This window comes from Elephantulus edwardii, unplaced genomic scaffold (genome assembly GCF_000299155.1).
Source record: "Elephantulus edwardii isolate Elephantulus edwardi_28Jun2011 unplaced genomic scaffold, EleEdw1.0 scaffold00047, whole genome shotgun sequence".
Classification (NCBI taxonomy): domain Eukaryota; kingdom Metazoa; phylum Chordata; class Mammalia; order Macroscelidea; family Macroscelididae; genus Elephantulus; species Elephantulus edwardii.
In genome coordinates, this window is record NW_006399797.1 from 8,703,679 (window position 1) to 8,726,930 (window position 23,252).

Genomic DNA, 23,252 nt, shown 5'->3' on the forward strand with positions numbered 1-23,252 from the left:
CTGGTAGTTCTCTGTTGATGTGCTGTTCCAGTTAAGAGGCATCTTAGTCATGATCAAAGTATTTTTGCTGTATGGGACAGTAGTCGTCCGTTTCAGACACGCATTCTCACATGTGTAGAGGGGAGCGCCATCATGTCTCCAAGTTAGAAATGGTTCTGCAAGTGGAAGGAGAACACCTCCACAGGGAGCTCTTAAATTTGCTGAGAACAGAGGGAATATCTGTCCCAAACTTGTTGCCATCCTGCTAATTCAGACTCTTGTCCACTCCACATATTGTGAAAATCCTCTCCATCCTGTTTTCTTGCCTGTTATTTTTATGGGAACAGATCACCAGACCTTGCTTCTGGGTGCAACTACATGAGTTCACATGGCCAGCTTTCAGGCTAGTCTCACATCCTCATTGCCATCAAGTTTGAACCCTCTCATAGCTGACTCTCTAGAGGTTTTCAGAGGCTATAAATCTTTCGGGAGGAAATGACTCATTTTTCTCTTGAGAAGCTGCTGCTGGTGGATTCAAACTGCCAGAGAAGCGTACCTTTTGGGTTAAAAGTGTAGCTTCTATCTGTAGATTAGGCCACCAAATCTCCCTCAGACTAGTAGTCCAGCGGAAACGAGTGTCACTGAGGGACCTGTGTCCGCCCCAGCTCCTGCTGTTAGACCATGCCCAGTTCAGATTGCTCAGTGAGCATCCCTAAGAAACCAGCCCTCCCCCTCAGAATGAGTTCCTCAAGGACAAGGGTTTGTCTTTGAATCTTTCCAAAGCACCTTAAACAATGCTGGACACTCATTAATAGCTGTTGAATGAATGGGAACAAAAAATGTGAACAACACAGCCAGTGTAATAGAGACCATATGAAATGGGGCCGTTTTGGTTTTGGTGCAGATTTGCTGACTGGCAGAAAGCCAAGCATATGGGGCATCTGACTGGTTCATAGTGAGCATGTTCCGGGGAATGATGCAGAGTTAGCGGCACATCTGAAACAGGACTGGAGGGGCACTGGTGATCCAGCTGAAATCTGACAACACTGATGAGTTTTGGCAACAAATAGGCAGATGCTATTGTGCATAGTAAAAGGCACATAGATACTGAATTTACTGGAATTCCCATCTTATCCTTTAGAATGTTATTTTTCCTCATGATTGGGTGGTTGGCGAGATTTTAAGTGACCAGAGCAGGCTTGGGGTTGCACTTTGGTTATGAAATGCAGTTTAAGTTCATTCTTAGGCTGTTTTGTAAAGGGAAAGAAAATGTAAATTGTTGAGATATATATATATATATATATATATATATATATATATATATATATATGTTTTTTTACGGAATTCAGTGTTTCTCAAAATGTGCAATGAGATGTAATAGCTATCTTTCTTACCCATGAACTAAGCAATACTTAGTCATGAGGCACAGAACAGAATTAGTTGTGGAATACTATTCATTTTCCATTTTAAGATGAAAGAAGGAAATAATTTTTCCTTTACTTGCTGTAGATGTGAGGGTTTCGTCTTAATTCTTTCTCTTTTCCCCTTCCACTTTTCCATTCTTCCTTTCTTTTCTGAGGAAGGACTAAGAAAGTTTAGGGTAGTTAATGGAAAAAGAGTCTTAAAATATCCTTCAGTAGCATGCCCAAGTATTTTCTCTTTGCCTAAAATTAGCAGATGTCAGCTGAATTCTGATTTTCTAAAGCTTTTCATGAAATGCTTAGTCTACTTCTCAATATATAATATGTGGTTGTGTGGGGGGGTGTTATGTGTGGTCAAGTTGGAGCTCTTAGCTGACCCTCTGAAGTTTTTAGAAGCTATACAATGTATGGGAAGAGACAGCCATCTTTCTCTCTTGAGCAGCAGTTGGATTTGAACCACATGCCTTTGGGTTGGCCAGGCTTTTCCTTATCATCAGGTCACCAGATTTATGAGCTCTTGATAATGTGCTTGATGAGGGAAATAACTAGGAATGGTTTTATCAAAATTTCCAAACCTTGATGGTAGGTTCCAGCTAGAGACCACCTCGGCCAAGGATCCCTTTCTTCCTGTACCCCTAATAACCCATGTCACCACATCATCTGCTCTCTGTGCCACTTCCATGCCTTTGAAGGGCACACTCTGTGCTGCATTTCCTGTTGTATCCAAGTGCCTCATACTGTTCACTAAGTATTTAGTTGAACTCTGATAAAACAAGTCCATTTGCTAAGCAGAAAGAAAGGAAAGTATTTGTTGGTAGAGTCCACAAAGGGATTGGTCTTTTCTCATGAAAGTTAAGACGGAAGTGGAGACAGAAAAGCAAGGAAGTGGGAGAGAAACCAGTTGAGATCAATGAGCTAAGTAGGATTTTGAAGTGTTGACTTGAACAGGGTGTGGTAGAGGCTGGTTTCTGAGCACAGGGAGCCAGATAAGGAAGGAGCTTGTGAGATAAAACTTCTGTTGGGTGGAGACAGAGACAGTTTTGCAGAAACTCACAAAGAGGGAAGCACTGTAGTTGTCCCTGCCACCTTTCCCCCACCCCCCATGGCATTGAACAATTCTTTGGTAACAGTATCTATACTTTCAGAAGTGACTAAAAAAGAAAATAAATAAGTAAAAACCAAAATTGGCTCATTTTTGCAAATGGAGAGCACATGTACTTTGTGCAAGTGCACCTAATTTAGGCAGTGTCCATTTGCTAATTTCTAGAAATGCTTTTTGGTTTTATATATATTTATATTTCCCCCCCTGTATATTACAAATTTGTTGAGAAGGGTTTCATACTTTTTATTACTGTGTTGTGTACCATTGAGTTGAAACAGACCCATAGCAGACCGTCCTGGTAATTATACTAGAGGAGATTACACAGGAGCTGGTGGGATTCGAACCACGTGGCTTCGGGATTGCCATGCAGCTTCTTGCCACTAGGCAGCCAGAGCTCCTTATTTAAATTCTAGACTGCCTTGACCATGTTCTCATTTTATAGGTGTTGGGATATTTCAAGGAGGACCACGTTTCATTCTGCTTTCTTGCAAAAAGGAAGACAAGAATAAGTTAGATGGCGAGGAGAATATACTTATTGCTGATAGTAGATAAAGCTCATATGGAGAACTCATATCACTTCTCTCTATGACATGCAGCCTTTTTGAGGCTAATCTGCAGTGCAGTGTAAGAGACAGGGTGCCCTTCTACAAGGGAGAGAGCACGCTGTTGGACCCCAAGAGGACAGAAGGATATAGGAAGGGCTGGCTGAGGTTGCATGTCTACTTTCTTTTTACAGGCTTGGCTTATACTGTTAAGTTCTTCTTTGGAAAGGGGGATTAATGGGGAGAGAGGGAAGGAATCTCTGGAGAGAAGAATAGCTTTTTTCTTCCCTAAGAGGTAAGAAAATGTCATCAGTTATCACGGTTAGTTATCACGGGCCCCATATCTCACAGCTTGTTAGCAATGGATTTCAACTTTGACCTCAGGAGTAAACTGGGCAGGGTTTTAAGTGTTGACCAAATTTTGTTTCATATTGTTTCTGCAGCTTCTTCAGCCTTGGTTTCTGCATCAGTCAGTCCAGATCCGAAAGCCAAACAAGCCTGCAGCCTTAGAATGGACACTTAACTCACAGCAACCCTGTTAGGACAAGGGTAGAACTGTCTTGTGAGGTTTCTAGGCGGAGCTTTTTTAGAAGTAGCCTGTCACATGTTTCTCCTGCAGAGTGAGTGATTGATGAGTCCAAACCACTAACCTGTTGAGGATTGTAGGTGCCATTGAGCTCATTCTAAAATATAGCAACCCTGTGAACAGCAGATCAAAGCCTTGCCCTATTCTGGGTTGTCATCAGTCTCTGCTTTGCTCAAGCTCATTGTTTTAATCATCATGTCAAAGCACCTAATTGAGATCTGTCTTCTCTTGTGTTCTACTTTTCCAAGGATGAGGTCCTTTTCTAGGAACAACCCACCAGGCCCTCAACATGCCCAAAGTACCTAAGATGAAGTTTTATCATCCTTGCTTCAGTACCCTGACTGTATTTACCCCAAGACAGATTTGGTTGTTCTCTTGGCAATCAGTGGGATATTTGAAACTCTGCCAACACCACAATTCAAAGGTATCACTTTTTCTCTGGACTTCCTTATTCATTGTCCAGCTTTCACAAGTACATAAAGCAGTTGAAGTTTGAAGATATCATGGTCAGGCACACTTTATTCTTTAAACTGGCGTCTTGCTGTTCACTTTGCAAAGCTCCTTAACAGCATATTTCTCCAAAAGACACGTCTTTTGCTGTCTTGCCTGATAATGCCATGTGTTGATTATGAATCGAAGTAAAACGGAGTAATTTATAACTTCTGTCTTCATCTATCATGATGTTGCCTATTGATTCTCTTGGGAGGATTTACTTAACCACCAATGTAAAGGGCTTCTTCAGGGCATCAGTACAATAGGTTTAAAAGGTTTACTTAAGGATTTCTAGTAGGGTTATATAAAAGATAATGTGTTTTCCACAGCACCTGAACCAGAGCATGGCTCTTCTTTTTTTCAGAAGCAGAAATGCAAATGATTGCCCTGCCAGCCCAGTATGCATTCCTCAACAGCAAATTGTTCCCAAGCCTTTAATTTTTAAAGAAACTATTTTGCCTGGGAGTCTCAGAAAACCTGGTGATTGGATTGGGGAAGTTTCAGTGTAATGGGACTTGAAAGGTGGCTATATTAATTTTTCTTTTAGGGGTAAATTATTTTTTAGGAAATAAAGTCACAATTTGAGAGAATTTTTCAAGTTCTTTTTTGTGTGTGTACTGTCAATTTGGATCTGACTGGTACAGGAGGAGACTGTCCCTCCTTCTCCAGCAGAGCGTCTGTGGATTCGAACCACATACCTCTGGAATTGCAGTGCAGCTTCTTGCCACTAGGCTACAAGAACTCCCATAATTTGAGAGAATTTTAAACATTGCATGCGCCTTAAATAAACTTGAGTTATACCTGGAATGTTTTTGTAGTCAGGAGTTGAACAGTGACTTATTTGACCTTCTAGAATAAATGTATTTCAATTCTAAATATGCCTATTTCTCTTCTAGGTCATTCTTATCCATCAGTCTTAAAAGTCTTGTTTCATTATGTACGTTAGAAGACTATTGAAAAACGTTCCTGGGGAGGGCATTTGGTGACTTAGGTCAAAGAGTGATAAAAATGAAACATTCACTTCTCTGTATAAATTATCTGGCCTTAGAACTTGTATATGTGATGTCGTCCTAAGTGCTTCCTTCATGTTGTGGGTAAAAGCGTTCTCCACGTATATGTGATGTCGTCCTAAGTGCTTCCTTCATGTTGTGGGTAAAAGCGTTCTCCACGTCCTCAGGGACTGTGTTGTTTCAGGCATTGATGAGGATGTAGCTCCAGGCAGGCGCATATCCTGTGTTTAATACTGCGTGTTGACCTCGTTTTCTCTGTGTCTGCTGCTTGCTTCCTGTCCAAATCTTCAGTATGGAATAAAGTTGTGACTGGTCTGTCTGTCCACGTGTCTGTTTCAGGGCCCTGAAACTAATAGTTCATTGGGTTAAATTCAGTTTCTTTCCTCTACTTCAGATCAGACGTTTAGCTGGTTTCCTGTCCAGAATTCCTACCTGCTCTGGCACGCTCCTTGCCCCTGCCCCGTGTGGAGACCGAGACCTCTCCCTGGGTAGTGGGGCAGGCCAGCCAGATGACCCCAGCACTGAGGAAAGGTGGGGTGTCAGGGCACTTCCTCCCGGTCATTCATTTCCTGTGCTTGCAGCGAGGAGGAAAAGGGAGCTGGATGGGCTGTTGTGCGAACCCTTGGGTTATAAAAACTACTCAAAATTTTAACACTCCTGCCACTTTTGTGCTTTAGAGAAAATTAGAGTTGTTATAAATCACCCCTCCTATCCCCCAACACTGACAACCCTATTTTCAGTGTAGATGAGAGGTAACTTTTATGTATAAATCAGTCAGCAGATTAGATGATGTTAAGGCAAAACAAAACAAAACAAAAAACCTCTTTCCTTTTGGCAATCCTTAATGTAGCAGTTTAAAAAAAAAAAAAAAGCTGGCAACGTCCTTTTTAATTTCCCAGCTCCCAGCACCGTATCTTTCCCTAAAGGGTCTCAGATCTTGCTCTCCGTAGCAGCTTCCATATGTCCCTGTAAGTGCGGTTGGCTGTCAACGTTAAGGAAAATGGATGGTTTGGGCTGCCCTGGTGGTGCCTCTGTCTCTGTGTTGCAGTTGTTTATTTGCGGGTGGCTCACTCTGTGAGCACATCAAAGCATTGCTAAATTATGCTGGCAACACACTGAATTACTTTGTGTTTGGTTTTTGTTTTCAAGAGTATTTTTTTCCCATTTGTTTTTTTAATCCTCATGCCTCCAATTTATACCTTTTTGTTCTTGATTCATAAAATCACATGGACTTCGGGAAAAGCTTTTAGAAATAGAGACTTACAAGAAGTTTTTTGAAAAATTTGTAGAATTGGAAATTTTTGCAAGAAAAAAAAAATTCAATATCTCACTGTCTTTGTTGTTGTTGTATACTGTCAAGTCGGAACCAACTCCTAGCTGACCCTCCAGCAGGGGTTCAGAGGCTGTAAATCACACAGGAGGAGATTGTCCACCATCTCTCTTTCCTGGAGCAGCTGTGGATTCAACACAACTCCTTACCACTAAGTCACCAGAGCACTCACTGACTTGATGTACTTCTCTGTCTTTATAAAGGGTGCTGTGATGGCCTAGTCTCTAGGGAGTTGTCCTGCCAACTCAAAGGTATGGTGTCTGGTGGAAGGAATCCACTAGCAGCTGCAAGGGAGAAAGATGGGCATTCTCTTCCTTTGTGATTGACAGCCTTGGAAACCCAGTGGAGATTCAGCTGGGTGCTGGTTCTAATGCCAGACTCTTACTGTGTGGTGGTAATAGCTTAAATTCCTTATGATAAAATGGAAGAAAGAAGAAAGGAAGGAAGAAAACCCTAATGCCTTTCCAATAAGCTCACTTGGTGAGTTTTCATATGTACATTCTGTTTCCTTCAGCAAAGCTTGCTTGCAAGCGTGTGCCCTTGATTTTCACATTCCTGCTGTTGGTGGAGCTGGATTGACCTGCCTGCAGTCTCCCAGCTGGGCTCCACCTGCCTCCCTGGTTCCTACACGAACCTCCCTGCTTCCTGCCTAACCCTCCTCCAGACCAGCCTTCTCACTTCCTCTCTCAGGAACCTCCTCTGTGGTTCAAAGGTTCTATGACTGTGCCATTAGTAAGAGTCAGAGGTCTATCTGCTTCTAGAAATTAGCTCCTAAGACAGTCTCATGCCATTGCCCAAACATCAGACACCTATTTTTTTGGAGAACGTAACCAAAGTATCAGCTCAGATATACAAGTCAAGTTTGTTAATCTTTGACTTAATGCACTATGGCACCATGTGGAAATTCCAAGTGCACCTTCCTTGTGTTCATAGATGAAAACCGGTCTTGGTATGATCAAAGTCATTGTTTTTCTGTTTCTTCTCTCTACACATAGTAAGGCCACAGTCTTGTCATATTCTGTCAAATAAGAACCAACTCATACCTGATCTTCTGGTGGGTTTTGGAGGCAGTAAAACACATTGGAGAAAATTGCCTTTTTCCCATGGAGCAGCTTGTAAATTTATGTTGTCAGTACAATCCCTTACCTACTAGGCCACCAGAGCTCCCTCCCTTGACCAACAGAGACTTTCAAATACTAGTATTAGTTTTAACTTGCTGACCGAGACTTCACAGTTGGTGATAAAAGCTGGGACAATTAATAGGAACTGGTCAGTGACACACCCTATCAGGTGGTGCTCAGGGCATGTACTTGCCATACCTTAACTACACGTCTGGTAAGAACTAACCCAAATTAGTGAAATTGTGGTTTGAAAACCACAACAATTATAATTGCTATTAGCAGAAAATTGCTGACTGATTTGTGGCTCCTTGATGAGTGAGATGTTTTGGTCTGGAATTTTGAGTCCTGTTGGACCACCACTCCTCAGGCCCATCTTTTCCTCCTGGCTTCTCAGTGTCTCTTCCTATGACCCTCCTTTCCACCCCTGCCCTCTGTTAATTTGAATTTCCCTGTAGGTAACTGATCAGGGTGATGTTGTGTGCAAACAATGAAGGGAGAGGTGTCTTAGGAGAAAGGAGTGAACTACTTTCTATCAGCCATCAAAAACACTACAGGTTTCTTAGGCCACTGTGAGTGGGAGCTGAATCAGTGGCTACTGGTTTTGTAGATGGTCTAGAATGTTAAAGGAGGCCTTGGGTGAGAGTTAAAAGCTTGACTGCTAAGGAAAAGTTGGTGGTTGGAACTCCATCAGATGTTCTGAAGTAGAAAGATGTGACATTCTGCTTCTGTGAACGGTTATAGCCTTACAAACCTTATTAGAGAGGCCTATGGGTTCAGTATTATTCAGAATAGACTCGATGGCTGTGAGTTGTAGAGAATTAGAAGGGAGCTCTGGTGGCCTCGTCACTAGGAACTTGTGCTGCTGTTAGAATTCAATAGTGGCTCCATTGGAGAAAGCCGAACCATCTCTTCCCATGCGATTTACAGCCTGTGAAACCCAATGGAGGTTCAGCTATCAGTCAGTTCCGGCTCAAGAGCTGTGAGTTTCGGAGTTTTTGTTTAGAGTCCAGCACTGCTTGTCTAGTGGCCCTACTGCTGACTCACAAGCAGCCAGATCCTTTTTCTAAATTTCAAACCATGTGAGTTGGATTTGGATATGCATGTGGCTCTGAGGCCTCTGATAATCTTGCCTTTCTGCTACCTAGTACACCTAGAATCTAGAGAGAGTTAAACCAGCTGAGAAATGTATCACCTTTCAGAAATTAATAACATCTTAATTGTCCCCTTTGAAAATATGCCCAGCTGAAATCTCTAAGTCCCCATGTAATTTGGTACTTCTCAAGGCTGGGACCTCAAGTCGGGGCATTCCAGGGAGACTGGTCCACTTCCAATTGTGTTTTCTGGCTCTAACAAGTGAGCGACTTTTCACTATTGGCACAAGACCTGGTTTGACTGTTGGCACAAGACCCGGTTTAAAAAGTACAACCATATAGGGTATGGGGAACTGGTAACTAGAGAGTTTAGAAAGTGAGATCATGGAAGGTCCAGATGTAACTCTTCGTGTATCACAACTGTAGTTAATCTTAAAACATGGTGGGCTGACCTTTTTCCCTGCCCCTGGATGCACGCAGGTATTGAAGGGGCATGTGCTGAAGAACTCCAGTCCTTTCTTGCTGTAGATGGATAACAGACATGTAGAAAACATTATATCTGGTTTTATAAAAGCCTCTGCAGATGCATTCTGTTTTGAGACGTGAGCAAAAAGCTTCAAGCAGATTGCTAAACTAGATGGCAAATGCTGTGTTCTGACCTGGGCTCTAGGACTGGCATCCGAATCATGACTAGGGATGGAGCCCCTTCTCTGCACTGACACCAGGCTAGTTCCAGTGCAGGGTCCCAAGGGGAGGAAAAAAAATATTACAGGGTAGTTGAGAAGCAAGTGTAAACACAGGAAACAGCAAACCATAGATTGAGGTTCCAAGGATTGGGAGGTAAATGAGGGGTATTGTGGTTTGGCTGGCTTCCTGGGTGGGGTGGGCAAGGACACACAGGACTTGTTGGAGTCTAAGAAAGGGATGAACAGCTGGGTGGGGAACAAATTCTTTGTTCTCAGGGGACAGTTAAATCATGGGGTAACTGGCAGGATGGCACAATGGTGAGAGGTAAGGGTAGAGTTTAAAGTCAGTAGATAGTAGTATCCTGAGAGCTCGCTCACATTCCCCCCCCCCCCCAATTTCTTACAAAGTGCATTTAAGAGAGGGCGAGTGCAGTACTCCCTCCTTATAAGGCTGCTTCTTAGTTCTATTTTTGAAGTCTTTTTTTTTAAGACCAGTACCAGTTGTTGTCAAGTTGATTCTGTGTCTGCCCCATGTATATCTGAATACAACTGTGTTTCACAAGCATTTTATTGGCTGAGATTTTGGAAATAGTTCATGTCTTTCTTCCAGAGTTCAGTTAGGTGAACTTCAGGCTTCAGCCACCCATTTTATTTTTTTTTAGAAGTCACCTGAAATAGCCACCTGATCGCTCCTTTGCTGGTTTGTGGGTTTGGGTTTTTTTTTTGGGGGGGAGGGTAGGGTTTGTTTTGTTTTGCTTTTTTAATAAATCATTTAACAAGTAGCCTTGGGGATAGATTGTTTTAAATTGCCAAGTTCGACAGGTGTGGTTTGTTTGTACTAATATTCCTTAATAAATGCAGGATCCACTCCCTAAGTGAATAATTAATAAGAGAAAAGATTGCTGTTCCTGCAGAATTTGTTCATAATTGATCAAGTCACACTCGGAACATTAGAAATCTATGTTTGTAATACTTCCTTGCTCTGCAGGGGTTTCTTCCAGGTTTCTTAATTGCAAGACTTTCCAGAGACCTTAGTATCTAAAGGAGGATTGGCAATCTCTGAGGGGAGGTGGAAGAGGAAGAATATCTTGAAGGATTAATGTTCCATGGGCTAATGGTGTGTGCATGGCCCTTGACCTTGTTCCTTGAGCTTCCCCCCCCGACCCCCCACTTACTGTTTACCACAACAGCAGTGCATACCTGGAGCACGAAGTGGCTTTCATATCCCTTCTTCTCTTTGCCACTGGAAGTGTGAGCAGAGTGAGAGCACGTTAGAAGAGATGCTGCAAGTTGCATTTGGGCAAGAGGAGCCCCATGAGTCTGGTAGAAGTGGAAATAAAGCCACAGCATTATATTCTGCCATTTAAAAATATCGCTCTATCCACAGGGGGAAAAAATCCCACCCGAGGGTGTCCCAGCCAGCATGAGTCAGCAAGCCAGGGCGGCACCCCAGGACAAGAATTGAGGCTTTAAAACGGGCAGCTTATCGGGGCTGTGAGAACATGGCAGTGGGCAGCCCAGGGAAGGGCCCCTTAAAACCCCCACAAACAGTACTTCTGATTCTTAGGAATGGAGATCCTTGTGACTTTCTCCACTTTAGCACAATATTTTAAATAGCTTTCTGTTGGACTTTCTCCTTCTCTCTCTTGATTTACGTCTGTGTGCATCCATGTGGGAGACCCAGGTCTGGTGCTCGGCCAGGTGTACCTCATGTGCAGCCACCATGCATTAGTCTGTGGATGTTACTTTGATGGTGAACGGATTTCAGCTCCCAGATGAAGACAGACTAGGAAGAAAGGCCTGGTGGTCTACTTGTGAAAATCAGCCAGTGAATACCTGTGGATGAGGAAAGTCTAATCTGTAACACATCCTGGGTGTGGTGCAGGACTGTGTGGCATTTTGTTGTGTTGTCCACAGGTGGCCTGAGCCAGGGGCTGACTTGACAGGAGGTAACTACATTGCAGTCTAGGTTTGCAGTTACCATGGTGGCACATGGTGATATAGTGTGTAGAGAGTTGTACTGCTACCACAAAGTTGGCACCCCTCTCTCTTACAAGTCACATCCATCTCCTGGTGGCTGTGATGGGAGAAAGATGAGTATCTCCTCTCATAGATTTACAGCCTCTGAAAACCGCTGTAGGTAGGATCAGCTATGAGTTGGTGCCTACTCAATGACAGTGGGTTTGAAGTATTGGTTTGGGGATTTGTTTTTTGTTTTGAGGTCACCCCCTCCATCAGGCTTTATACATGTAAATTATTTAAAATTAAATAAAAATTAAACTTCCATTTCTCATTCCTCAATTCCTCATTTCAGGTGTTCATAGTTACTTGGTTTATGGCGACTGCAATAGACGATACGAACCTTGACTATCTGTGCATAAATATATAGTATTTCCACGATTGCAGAAAATGCTACTAGCCACACTGGTCTGAATTCCTTGGTTAGAAAACTGAAAGGGGAAAACTAAGGGGGTTGGGGGGAAGCAAGCCTGAATTGCAAAAGTGAAGGATTCAATGAGCAAACTAGACTGTATTGAATGATGCAGGAAGCAGCTAAAAAAGATGAAAAGAACACCCAGTGTCCCCTCACCAGAAAGAATTGGACCACATTCGTCCACTTCTGAAGGTAGCAATGATACAGAAGGAAGAAGTACAAGCTGCACTGAACGGAGGAATTGGTGACAGACAAGGTTCCAGGAATTGACAGAATACCAATGGAGCTGTTTCAACAAACGGGTGCACAGTGGATGTGTTCACTTGCCTTTGTCAAGAAATTTGAAAGACAGCTACCTGACCAATTGATTGGAAGAGATATGTAGCTGTGCCCATTTCAAAGAGAGATGACCCAGCTGAATGTGATTCATGGGAACCCCACTTTCAGTACTGCCAGGCCCCACTCTGGCCCCATGATGATTTTCACATCCAAACGTTACAGTCCATCAACAGTGCTAGTCTCCATTCCTTTCTTGAAAAAACTTTCGGAACCCTCTCACTATCTCTGCCTACATTAATACATCAGAGGCTGCTGTTACTATATGTGAAGAATGCTAGACAGATGTCCAATGTAAATACAAGCCTGGCCCCAGTGGCTCTTCTCATATATGTTTATTAGGGTTGAGCAAAATATACACTCAGCGTAGAAGACCATATGCAGATTTAGCTTTAGGAGAAAACCCTTTTCAAATTAATTGTTTTATCTTATTTTAATCTAGTATTAAAACCTAGTGTAACCTGTTATATTTATCTTGAGCCTTTGTACTGCCTTTTCCCTATCTTCTTCTTACAAATCCATGATTTCCACAAGACCATGATTCCCTCTTTATTTATTCATTGTTGAACATTTTCTCTCCCCCTTACTCCCCCTCCTCCATCCCACCCTGCAATGCACCCCTTCTTCCAGAGAGTTCTCATACATATAATGCATAATCATATATTCCTTTTGGACAGTTCTTCCCCTCATCTATTCTAATGCAGAGTTCATTATCTATCCACGCTTTCCCCATTCCCTCGCGAACCCCTTCATGTCTGTCCTATTTTATAACAGTGTTATGCAGTATTTGTCCTTTTGTGACTGAGATATTTCCCTCAGAATAACATACTCAAGGCTCCCCCATGTTGTATCTTGTTTAACTAGCTCATTTGTTTTTCAGTGCTGTGTAGTATTCCACTGTATGGACTGTACCATGATTTTTCTATCCATTAATTTGTTGATGGGCACTTGGGTTGGTTCCATCTCTTTATTATTCATTATTCATTATTGTTAATAATGTAGCAGAAAACTTGAGTGTGCCTACGTCTGTTTGAGTTGTGGCTCTGGTTTCTTTAGGGTATATTCCCAGTAGTGAAATAGCTGGATCAAATGCTATTTCTGTTTCTAATTTTTTGAGAACATGCCAGCCTGCCTTCCACAGTGGTTGCACCATTTTACACTCCCACTAGCAGTGAATAAGGGTTCCAGTCTCTCCACAACTTCACCAGCATTTGTTGTTTGCTGCCCTATTGAACTTTGCTGTTGTTGCTGGGGTGAGATGATATCTAATAGTTGTTGTGACATAAGACCACAATTGGGCATGGACCTACTCTGGTTTGCTCATAGTTTTGGTTGAAAGATGTCCCCAGAAGATGACTTTTCTCTCTCTGTCAGGCCCATAGTATATGATGTCCTGTCTAGAACAGCGGCCGTAAAACATCAAAGAAGTCGTTCCTTAGAACTAATAGAGCTAGTTCTGTCCTTGAGACCATTGGCAGCAGGGGTCCATCGCTCCAGGACGTGTGTGGCCTTAGGAAGGACAGATGTTGATTCTTTATTGTGTACGCACTGCTTACTCTTGGTTATCAGTTTCTAGAACTGGGGGAAGCGAAGATAGATTCCTGTTTCTAGCCTTATTTGGAGACAACACCTTTTAACCTACTCAGTTTAAATGGATGGACCTTATTCATGGCCAAAAGTTGTTCTGCATTAGAGCTGTGTGACTGCTTTATTTACTGTCTTTTATACCCCTGGTGTCAGACACTGCATATATTGTGTCTATGCTGTGTGCACTGTTAGCTTCACAAAGGAGTCCATAGATTATTTCCTAAGGAGATTTGTGAGTTTAAAAAGTGGGGTGGAGAGGAGATAGGGTGTGGTGAAGTATAAAGATTACAAGACTGGCAGCCAAAAAAAGATAGGAAGACAGGGACCACAGAGGGCTGTTACAGCTTTACGCACAGCCTGGCACCAGTAGGCACTGATTAAGTAGCTGATGAGTAATGAGTTGTGCTGTATTTTTACAACCATCCTATATAAGGTAGGTGTTGTAGGTATCTTCCAGAGATGAGAAAACCAAGGCTTAGGTTTAAACCAGCTTGCCTCTGGCCCACAGCTTTCAAGTGTCAACTGCATGTCCCATTGCCTGTGTACCTTCATTAACTTGGGCTAACATAGTGGTACAGGAGTAAGGTGAGCAGGCTCCTCCTGTGCAGTTTACAACCTCTGAAAACCCACTGGTGGGTCAGCTGTGAGTTGTTGGACCGGCAGCGGTAGAATGAATGCAAATGAACGTAGAGGGGGCAGCTATTGGACCTAGGTGTCTTCTCCCAATCTAATAGTTGCTTTATTTTTAGTTGGGTTTTTTTTTTGTTGTTGTTGTTGTTATTGTTTTTTGTTTTGTTTTGGTTTTGGTTTTTTTAATATTTTGATGTAGTTTCTGAGTTACAGAAAAGTTGCAAAAATAGTACAAAAACGTCTTTGACTCTTTACACAGATTGTTTTGTGCCATCCAGTTGATGGCTGGTCATAGCAACCTTGTAAAAAAGACAAGAACTACCCTTAGAGTTTCTTGTGCTATAATCCTTTGTAAGAGTATATTTCTCAATTTTTTCCCCCTCCTATGAATTGGCTGGTGGATTTGAACCACTGACCTTGTTAGCAGCTGAGTGCTTAATACTTCCAGGACCCAGTTTTTGCCTGGATTAGAAAATCTGGCTTATAACCCAAACTGTGCACACTCCTTTTGCGTAGTCTGGAGCATGCTGTATAAGGGGTGTCTATGGGGTAGGGTGTGTCCCCGATGAGAAAAACAGTGATGGACCACACCCAGGAACTGCTGCTAACCCAAGAGCAACTGGCCTAGGGCTTGCTGGATGAAAACATGAGAGAAGAGTCTAGACCTTATAACTGTGCTTGGGAGAACTCTCCCACTGAGAAGTTTGCGGATTTAGGAAATATAAAATGGAAGTGGCTTATAAAAATATGTCTTGTAGCTTACAAACAGACACACTCAGGCACAGCGTCACACCCCCTTCCCAGCTGCCAAGAGCAATACCCCACGCATTATTCACTGACTGCTGCACCCCAAGCCATTTCCTCCTCTTACCCTCACAGTTAAAGATTCATGTTTATACTCCAGGCGTTTTATGTATTCCACACCCACCACACTGTTTTTTTAACCCAGCTCTCCTTGCTTCGTCACTCTTTGCACCTGCTGTCTCTGCTTTTCCCTTCTGGTTCTGTTTTCTTCTCTCCCTCCTTGCACATAATACAGGTGCATATCCAAAGCTGTAGTTCCCATGTAGGATAATGGTGACTTGGTGATAGAACTCTCACCTTCCATGTGAGAGACCTGGACTCGCCTCTTCGAAATGCACCTGTGTGTAGCCACCACCTGTATGTCATTGGAGGCTTGTGTGTTGCAGTGCTGTTAAACGGGTTTCACCAGAGCTGCCAGATGAAAATGGATCAGGAAGAAAGTCCTGGCAGTCTCTTCCTGAAAGTCAGCCAGTAAAAACTTCATGGATAACAATGGTCTGATCTGCAACCAATCATAGGGTTGGCACAGAACTGAGCAGCGTTTTATTCAGCTCTGCATGGGATCACCGTGAATTGAAGGTGACACAATGACATCTAACAACCATAAATAGTTTCCGTTTATTATTCAGTATATTTGGAGGAAGGGTGGAGGATCTTCCCTATGTGAGAAGAAAAAATGTGGTCTGTTCCAGAAGACCTGGAAGTTTTCCAAATTAAAGATCTGTGTCCAGTCCTTGGGTGGTGTGGCACATTATGTCTTGAGCTGCTAAGCAAAACGTCAGTGGTTTGAATCCAGAAGTTGTTCTCTGCGATAGAAATGGACACTCTTTCTCCCGTTAAGATTTGCAGCCTCAGAAACCCAGGAGAGGGTCACTATGAGTTGAAACAACTTGACAGCAGTGGGGTTGGGATTTTTGGTGAGGAGGAGGGAATATCCACCTCCCACACAACAGGAAGCCAGTGTGCTCTGTTCTTGTGACTTCTGGGCCTTCTCCTCTTGCTGCCAGACCCTCACTCAGAGAAGACTGTACTTAGTAATATTTTTGAAGCAGTTTTTCTCTCATTCTGCTCTCATACTCAGCTTTTACTGGGCAGCAAGCATAGGGAAGATGAGGTAGTGTGTACATTGTGAAGTCTCGTATCCCAGCCTTGGCAAGTGCCTGGCAGGCTTGGCAAACATTTGATCGGCGGCCTTGGTGTGGGACTGCTAACTACTTGGCTTACAAAATACAGGATCACCGTGCTGTCGATGTTAGCCACTCTGGAGCATAGGTTCTGCTTTTTATCTTTAGTGGAAAGGTGTTCAGGCTGGGAAGGCTCTTTGTGCATTCTTGGGACCACCTGTTTCCCTCTTCTTGCTCTGTACAGTTCTCTTGGTTTTAATCTGAGGGGGAAGCATACTTTCTACATAGGTATTTCTGTTATTTGGATATGAGTGATGCAGGGAATGTTTCTCTCTCTCAACCAGTTTGCTGATTTGATTTTTCTCTAATCTTCTGGAGTTACTGCTTCTGGCCTGCTGATGTGAGAGGGTGGACGGATGGATAATGTGAAGTCTGATAGATGCCTTCCTAGGCTCATGGTGACCTGAGTGCAGCAGAATGAAACATTGCCTGGCCCTGCGTCATCCTCAGGATTGCTGGGCCCTGTGGAGCCAGTTTTCAGCTCTCATTTTCATCCCTCTCACTGAGGATCCCCTGCACTTTGTTGGCCTTCTAACTTTGATAATAATGTGTCCAAAGCAACTGATCATATGCTTTTTGAGATCTCAATGAGGTTTTCATTGGTTCATTTTGAAAGTAGATCTTCTGGCCTTTCTTCCTGGAAGCTCTGCTGGTATTTGAAACACTCGTGGTAGAGCTTCCAGAATCATGGCAGAGAGCAGACCACCACAGATGACAAGGTGGGTAGTGGTGTGACCCACTAGAATGTATATACAGTAGGGTGTACGCCCAACTGGCCCTGTTATGGGTGTTTAGTGGTGAACCTTTGGTTTCTCTGATTCCTATAATAGAACCTTCTTGCCCAGTTGGCCACAGCAGTGAAGCACTTTCAGGTTCTTGGCAATCACATCTGGTTGGACCAGGAAGCAAGTTAACAATAATCTGCCCTAGTCCTCTAATCCCTTCATTTGACAGGAAACATGGAGAAATTAGTAAGCCCCAGGCATGGCTTTTAGTCATGACAGCACTCAGGTTAGGTTTTTCTGCAATGAAAATACTTTCAAGCCTCCCTTTACCCTGTCACCTTCATGTCCAAAATCTGTGAAATCCTCTCTTCCAATCGGATTTTTTTATAGGATATGCTTATTGGATATTTAACCTTTCAAAATGAACATAGAAACAAAGATCCCCTCGTTTCTTTAGTTATGGCTGCAAATTAGCAACTTGGGGATTTGAAAGAGCAGGGTAAGCAGAGGAATGTCTGTTTTCCTTTTCTTTGAAATAATAATTGAGGTTTCTAACAAGTTATTTTAATCCACAGCCTTTAGGGTTTTTTTTTCTAACTAGTGACACCATGAATAAGATTGCTCTGGTGTTTTATACTGGCAACTAGGACACTTCTAGGGGATCTTGAAACCTGCTTTGTAGCTGGAAAATAAACTATATTGTGCTCACATTTCTCCAGGGTTACTTTTATAAACTGACCTGTCAGACTTCACAAAAACAGTGCTGAAAATTTTAATAAGTTACTGAGGTAATTTATGATCAACAAAACCTTTTCAGGGTCTGAAATCAGCATCCATGAAACTTGGAGGATTAAGAAGCTTTTTGTGCTCTATATGGTGTTTGCAAATTCTGTAGTACTGTTCCTTGTACACTGGCAACACCGGCTCAGTGTGAATAGTGGGAACAAATGCTTGCTGGGATCATAACCAGCTGTGAGGATGGCCAGATGTCTGGATAGAAGAGGAACGCTTTAAAATGTTGGAGGATGGGGGGGGATCGGGGAACACCAGTCAACAGATTCTAATTGTTCTTGCTCTCTGGATATTGAAGATGATTCGGTCTTTTCTGATTTGCTACTTACTACTCAGGTTTGAATCTGATGATACAGCTGTTCTTTATCTAACTTTTCTAACACTCATATCTGGAACCTTAGAGGCCTAATTGATTTTAGTGTAAAGGACAAAGGGCAGCTGGGTTAAAATCAAGTTTGGTCTTTTAAACAAGCTGCCTTTGGAGAAATCACTTAACCTCTGCTTGCCCCAGAGTCCTTATCTGTAAAATGCAGGTGCTGATTTTAGCTTATTCTAGGGGAGGATAAATGGGAGGTGTGAAGTACTTAGAGGTCTCAGTTAGTGAATACTGGGTTGGGCTTTCTGATCAGATTGTTGCTAAGTTCCATATCGTCTACATAATGTTGTTATTTTAATGTGCTGGCAGTTGTAACCAGAATCGACTCATAGCTGACCTTCCGGTGGGTTTTCAGAGACAGTAAATTGCACTGGAGGAGATTGCTTCTTTTTCTCCTGCGAAGCAGCTGAATTCAAAACACCTATCTTTGACTTGCTGTTTTAACACCTTATCCACTACAGCATCCTAAGTTCCTGTTGTTGTTTTGTGCCTGTGAGTACGACTCATAGTGACCCTGTGAACAACAGACGTGAACCCTGTGCCATCCTGCCATCTCTGACACACTTGAGTTCGTTACTGCAGTCACTGTGTCAATCCACTTTGCTGGGAGTCTTCCCCTCTTTTGCTGACCCTCCACCTTTCCAAACATTATGTATGTTTCTTTCCAAGGAATAGCCTCTGCTAGCAATATGCCCAAAGTATGAGAGATGAAGCCTCATCATATTTGCCTCTAAGGCAAAGTTTTTTTGTACTGTAGTTTTTGCTGAGAAATACTATAAATCTTTAAAGATCATAAGGGAATAATAGGTAGAGGGGACACAAAGCCCTTTGCTATGTGTCTACAATTGTTTTTAGAACAGAAAATGGCCTATTGTGCAGGTACTCTGAGCAAATGGTGTTTCACAAAAGAGAAATTTTGCAGAACTGTTTTTTTTTAAATGATTTTTTTTATGAGGTATTGCTTTTAGTTTCTGACAAGTTACTTTTACTTGACCCATTTACTAAGACCCATTATCTTAGACTGGATTCTTTAGAGGAACAAAACCAATGAAGCTTGTGTCTATAATGTAAATGAAGATTTATTTGATAGAATTGGCTCACGTAACTGTGGAGGTTGATCAGTGCCAAGTCCAGGGTGAAGTGTCTCCCTACTCAGGTGGATACAGGGGCCAGTGAACCCCAAATTAGCAGGCCAGATAGCAGGCTGCTGGTTCATGTCCCAACAACTAGAAGTCAAGAGAATGATGAGTTGGACACTTCATCAAGAGAGTAGTTCCTACATAATTGCATGTAGACAACACAACCAAAGAAAGAGATTGACTTTTAACTGCCTGGCTGCTTGAATCAAGTCACAGGATAGAGGATGCTTACATTTTATTGCATAAAGAAACAAACAAGCTCACTGCCATCTAGTTGATTATGACTCCTAGGGAACCTTATTACATTACAGAAGAGCCATCCTCAGTCTAATGTCTTTGAACCCACAGAGAACCATAGCTTTGCCAGGTTGACACGTAACATTAACCATCACGCCCAGGGAAGTGTAATCCTGAAAGAAAATGAACTGTAACTTGTGGAGAATTTGAAGGAGGGGGTGAATGTATGTGCACGTGCCTGTGTGCGTATGAGATGTGCTGTGTTTGTTCTTGAGTAGAATGTAAAACGAACCTTGACTTATCCGCATTTTTCTTCTGTGATTGCTCATGTTTGGCCTTACTTGTTTTCCTCCTAGGATGTGGAGAAAGAGAAGGAAACCCACAATTACCTCAGCAAAGAGGAAATCAAAGAGAAGGTTCATAAATACAATTTAGCAGTCACAGACAAATTGAAGATGACCTTGGTAAGCACTTACATTACTGTTTCATTTGACCCTTATTAAAAGACAGATGTAAGTTGCTAACTACAGTTTGGGAATGTTTAAGTCTTGAATAACATTTGTAGAGCTTTAAGGCCAAAGTATGCATCTTTCAAATTAAATATGTATTTTGAAATATATTTCTTTGAAAACCACTTGCAGAATTGGCCTTTGAAAGAATATAAGAACACTGTTCTTGGGAGCTGTGGTGGCTTAGTGGTAAGGAATTGTGCTGTCAGTCTAAAGACTCGAGGTTCTAATCCACCAGCTGCACCATGAGTATATACAATCACCTGGAGTCAGAGTTGGCTCGATGACACCTAATAATAACAAGGAGGTGCATCCGGACACAATGATATGTTTTCTCATGGTTGCCAGGGTTGAGTGGAAAGGGAAAAGGGAGGGAAACTCTTCCTAAAATTGTTTTAGAAAATAAACTGGGATTCAGAAGATTTTTAACATTGATGTATAATCGTATATATATACACAAACACATGTATATGTGTGCATGCATATGAATATCCAATAATTCAGATTCTGACAAGATCTCAGAGGTGTTTAATCTTCTGGAAGTACATTTGTAAGTATTATGAAAAGGATTTTGTGTCCATGGATTAGAATATAATTGAGCTGGGGTGTTTCTCAGCCGGTTGGCACTGTAAGCTGAGGTGTGTGATATTCACTTCCTACTCATTGGTACAGGTTTCTACAGCACTGTTCCACTGTTTAAAGCATAGTGGGGAGTGAAAGTGTAGGAGGGAGAAAGGAATGGGGCTTGGAGACAATGAAATAAGAGCTGACAACAAAGATAAAGTGTTCATGTTGCTCTGAACTGAGCCGTTTCTGTGCCCTGCCCGCCCACGTGGTGGCCTTCCAGCTGAAGCCTGCCATCTTTTTGTGCCACTTTCCAGGTCCTTCAGTCCACTGCCACTTAGTCTGTTTTCTGTGACCTGGTAGAGTTCAGCAGAGGACAGGGTGACCTGTTTAAAAGAGGCTCTGCTTAATTCTGTAACTCTTAAGAGAAAAGCTTTTTTCCCCCATGTAAACCTTGTGTTGAAGGATCTCTTTTCCTCACCCCAGTGAGACCCCACCAATGATGGGGTGGGGGCAAGACAATCCTACAGTTATTTCTTATCCTGCAAGTGACACTATTTTTCTCAGGCTAATTTGTTTATCAGAGGAGAAAAATGCTCTTTGGCTTTTCCCCTCCCCAGAGATTAAAACAGATGTACTTCTCAATGTTGTTTTAAACACAATAATTTTAATTATGGTATAATACTTTCTATAGGAATGAGCTTTTTGGAAAAGTGAAAATATAATAATCCAAAAATGGTTTTTAATGTTTTATATGAACAGTGTCAGATGTAACACCCAAGGATTTGTTTCAAGAAATCATGTTTTTCCTAGATATACTGGATATGAAAGAAGGGGGAAAAAACCCACACTGCAAAGACCATTTCTTAATATTTTGACAGTTTATAAAATTATATTTCTGTCATTAGGATTATTAGGATAAGAACTTCCCTGTAGTTCACAGGGTAGCTGGAATTTATTTTAAAAATATCACTTGAGAATCTATAATGTGTCATCATCACGTATAGCTCATCACATGATAAGGGTACATGCTCTTTAAGAAGAATCCAAGCAAAATTTTCAGCCTAATACACATCATACTAGCCACTAGGGGTGAGCTAACCTGTTCTCCTCCTGTCAACTCATTGTTGTATTTTAGTGTCCTAATGGTGACCTTCGTTTTTTGTATAATAGTCGTCATTTGAGGATGATGTTTTCTTTGAGCTTTTAGACTCGACATATTCTCCAAGCCTTAAGCTTTGTGGTTTGGCTCTAAGGGAGTTGTGCCCTCACCACTGGGCCCGGCCCAGGGGACCCACACACAGGGACCCACAGAGGTATGTGCCATTGGTCTTCAGTGGCCACACCACCAGGGGGCGTCTCCAGTTACCACTTCTGGTCTTGGCCTTGGAGGCACTTTGCTGGGATGTGTTATTCCAAACCTGAAGGCCTTCCTTTAGAGGAAATGGTCAGTGAAACTCTGCCACAAAGCTGTAGAAGAAAAGGACTGGAGAATATTTGTAGAGTTTTCTTTGTTATACTAATAAGAACTTATCACTTTAACCAGGTGGATCTTAAACATAATCATTTTTTAAATACAAAAAGAGCAAATTAGACATAGTCAAACAAGGAAGCTCAGATAGGAGGAAAGACATGTCATAAAATTGGCAAAGAACCAGGAGCTAGAGAAGCTGCAACAAAGCTTTCCCCTAAGCCAGCAGTGAGAGCCTTATCCTTTAAAGCCAGTGCCCTGAGTTCAGACTTGTAGCCTCCTAAACTAGAAGAAGGGGAGATCTGGAAGTGAAGTCCATAAGAGTTTCTCTGCAACACAATTGGGGTAGAATAAACGTATTAACCTTTGATGGTTTGACTCTATTAGCCACTCCACAGGAGAAAGATGACCTCTTGCTTCATTTACAGCCTAATAAATCCAAGTAGAGAGTTAGCTATAAGTCGCTGCCAACTCAGTAGCAATGAGAGAAAGAGAAACTGCAAGAATGTAAGTTCCTATTGGTTAAATCCACACCCTGGTGTTTCTGTTACAGCAGCACTAAGAAACTATTAAAATGCTTTTCTCAGCCCACCTATGTGTGTGTGCTTTTCCTCTCTCTTCAGAACTCAAATGGGATTTACACTGGCTTTATTAAAGTACAGATGGACCTCTGCAGACATCCCCAAACTTCTCAGAATCCTGGAACTCCTACGCCCAGTAGCAGCAGCTGTATGAATACCCTTCATATCAGCAGCACGAACACTGTCGGAGAAGTCATCGAGGCTCTGCTCAAAAAGTTTCTCATGACAGAAAGCCCTGCCAAGTTTGCACTTTATAAGCGTTGTCACAGGGAAGATCAAGGTATTGTGCCAGGCTCAAAATTAAAGCAGTCTTTGGGTCAGGGGAGTTTATATCATTTGTTCTTATTAGCAAAAAAGAAGAGTGCCAGTTATGTCAGAGCCCAGGGGGAGGAGTCTACCGGCTTGCACATCATGTATGCTCACTGTCTATACATATATCTTTACCACTTGAGTATTTGGCAATATCCTGTTCTCTTTGCCTGCTGGATATAGAGATACCTTGAAGACTGGTTGAGCATTGGTA

General features: G+C 42.3%; 1 protein-coding gene across 1 annotated transcript in view; it reads left to right on the top strand.

Annotated features, from left to right (window-relative positions):
* The window catches only part of RASSF3 (Ras association (RalGDS/AF-6) domain family member 3), a 90,272-nt gene that overhangs the window by 61,208 nt on the left and 5,812 nt on the right, over positions 1-23,252 (top strand). Inside the window, exons 2-3 of the mRNA XM_006886054.1 lie at positions 19,961-20,068; positions 22,772-23,009. Coding sequence (XP_006886116.1) covers positions 19,961-20,068; positions 22,772-23,009 — 346 coding nt within the window. The remainder of the gene's footprint in view (positions 1-19,960; positions 20,069-22,771; positions 23,010-23,252) is intronic.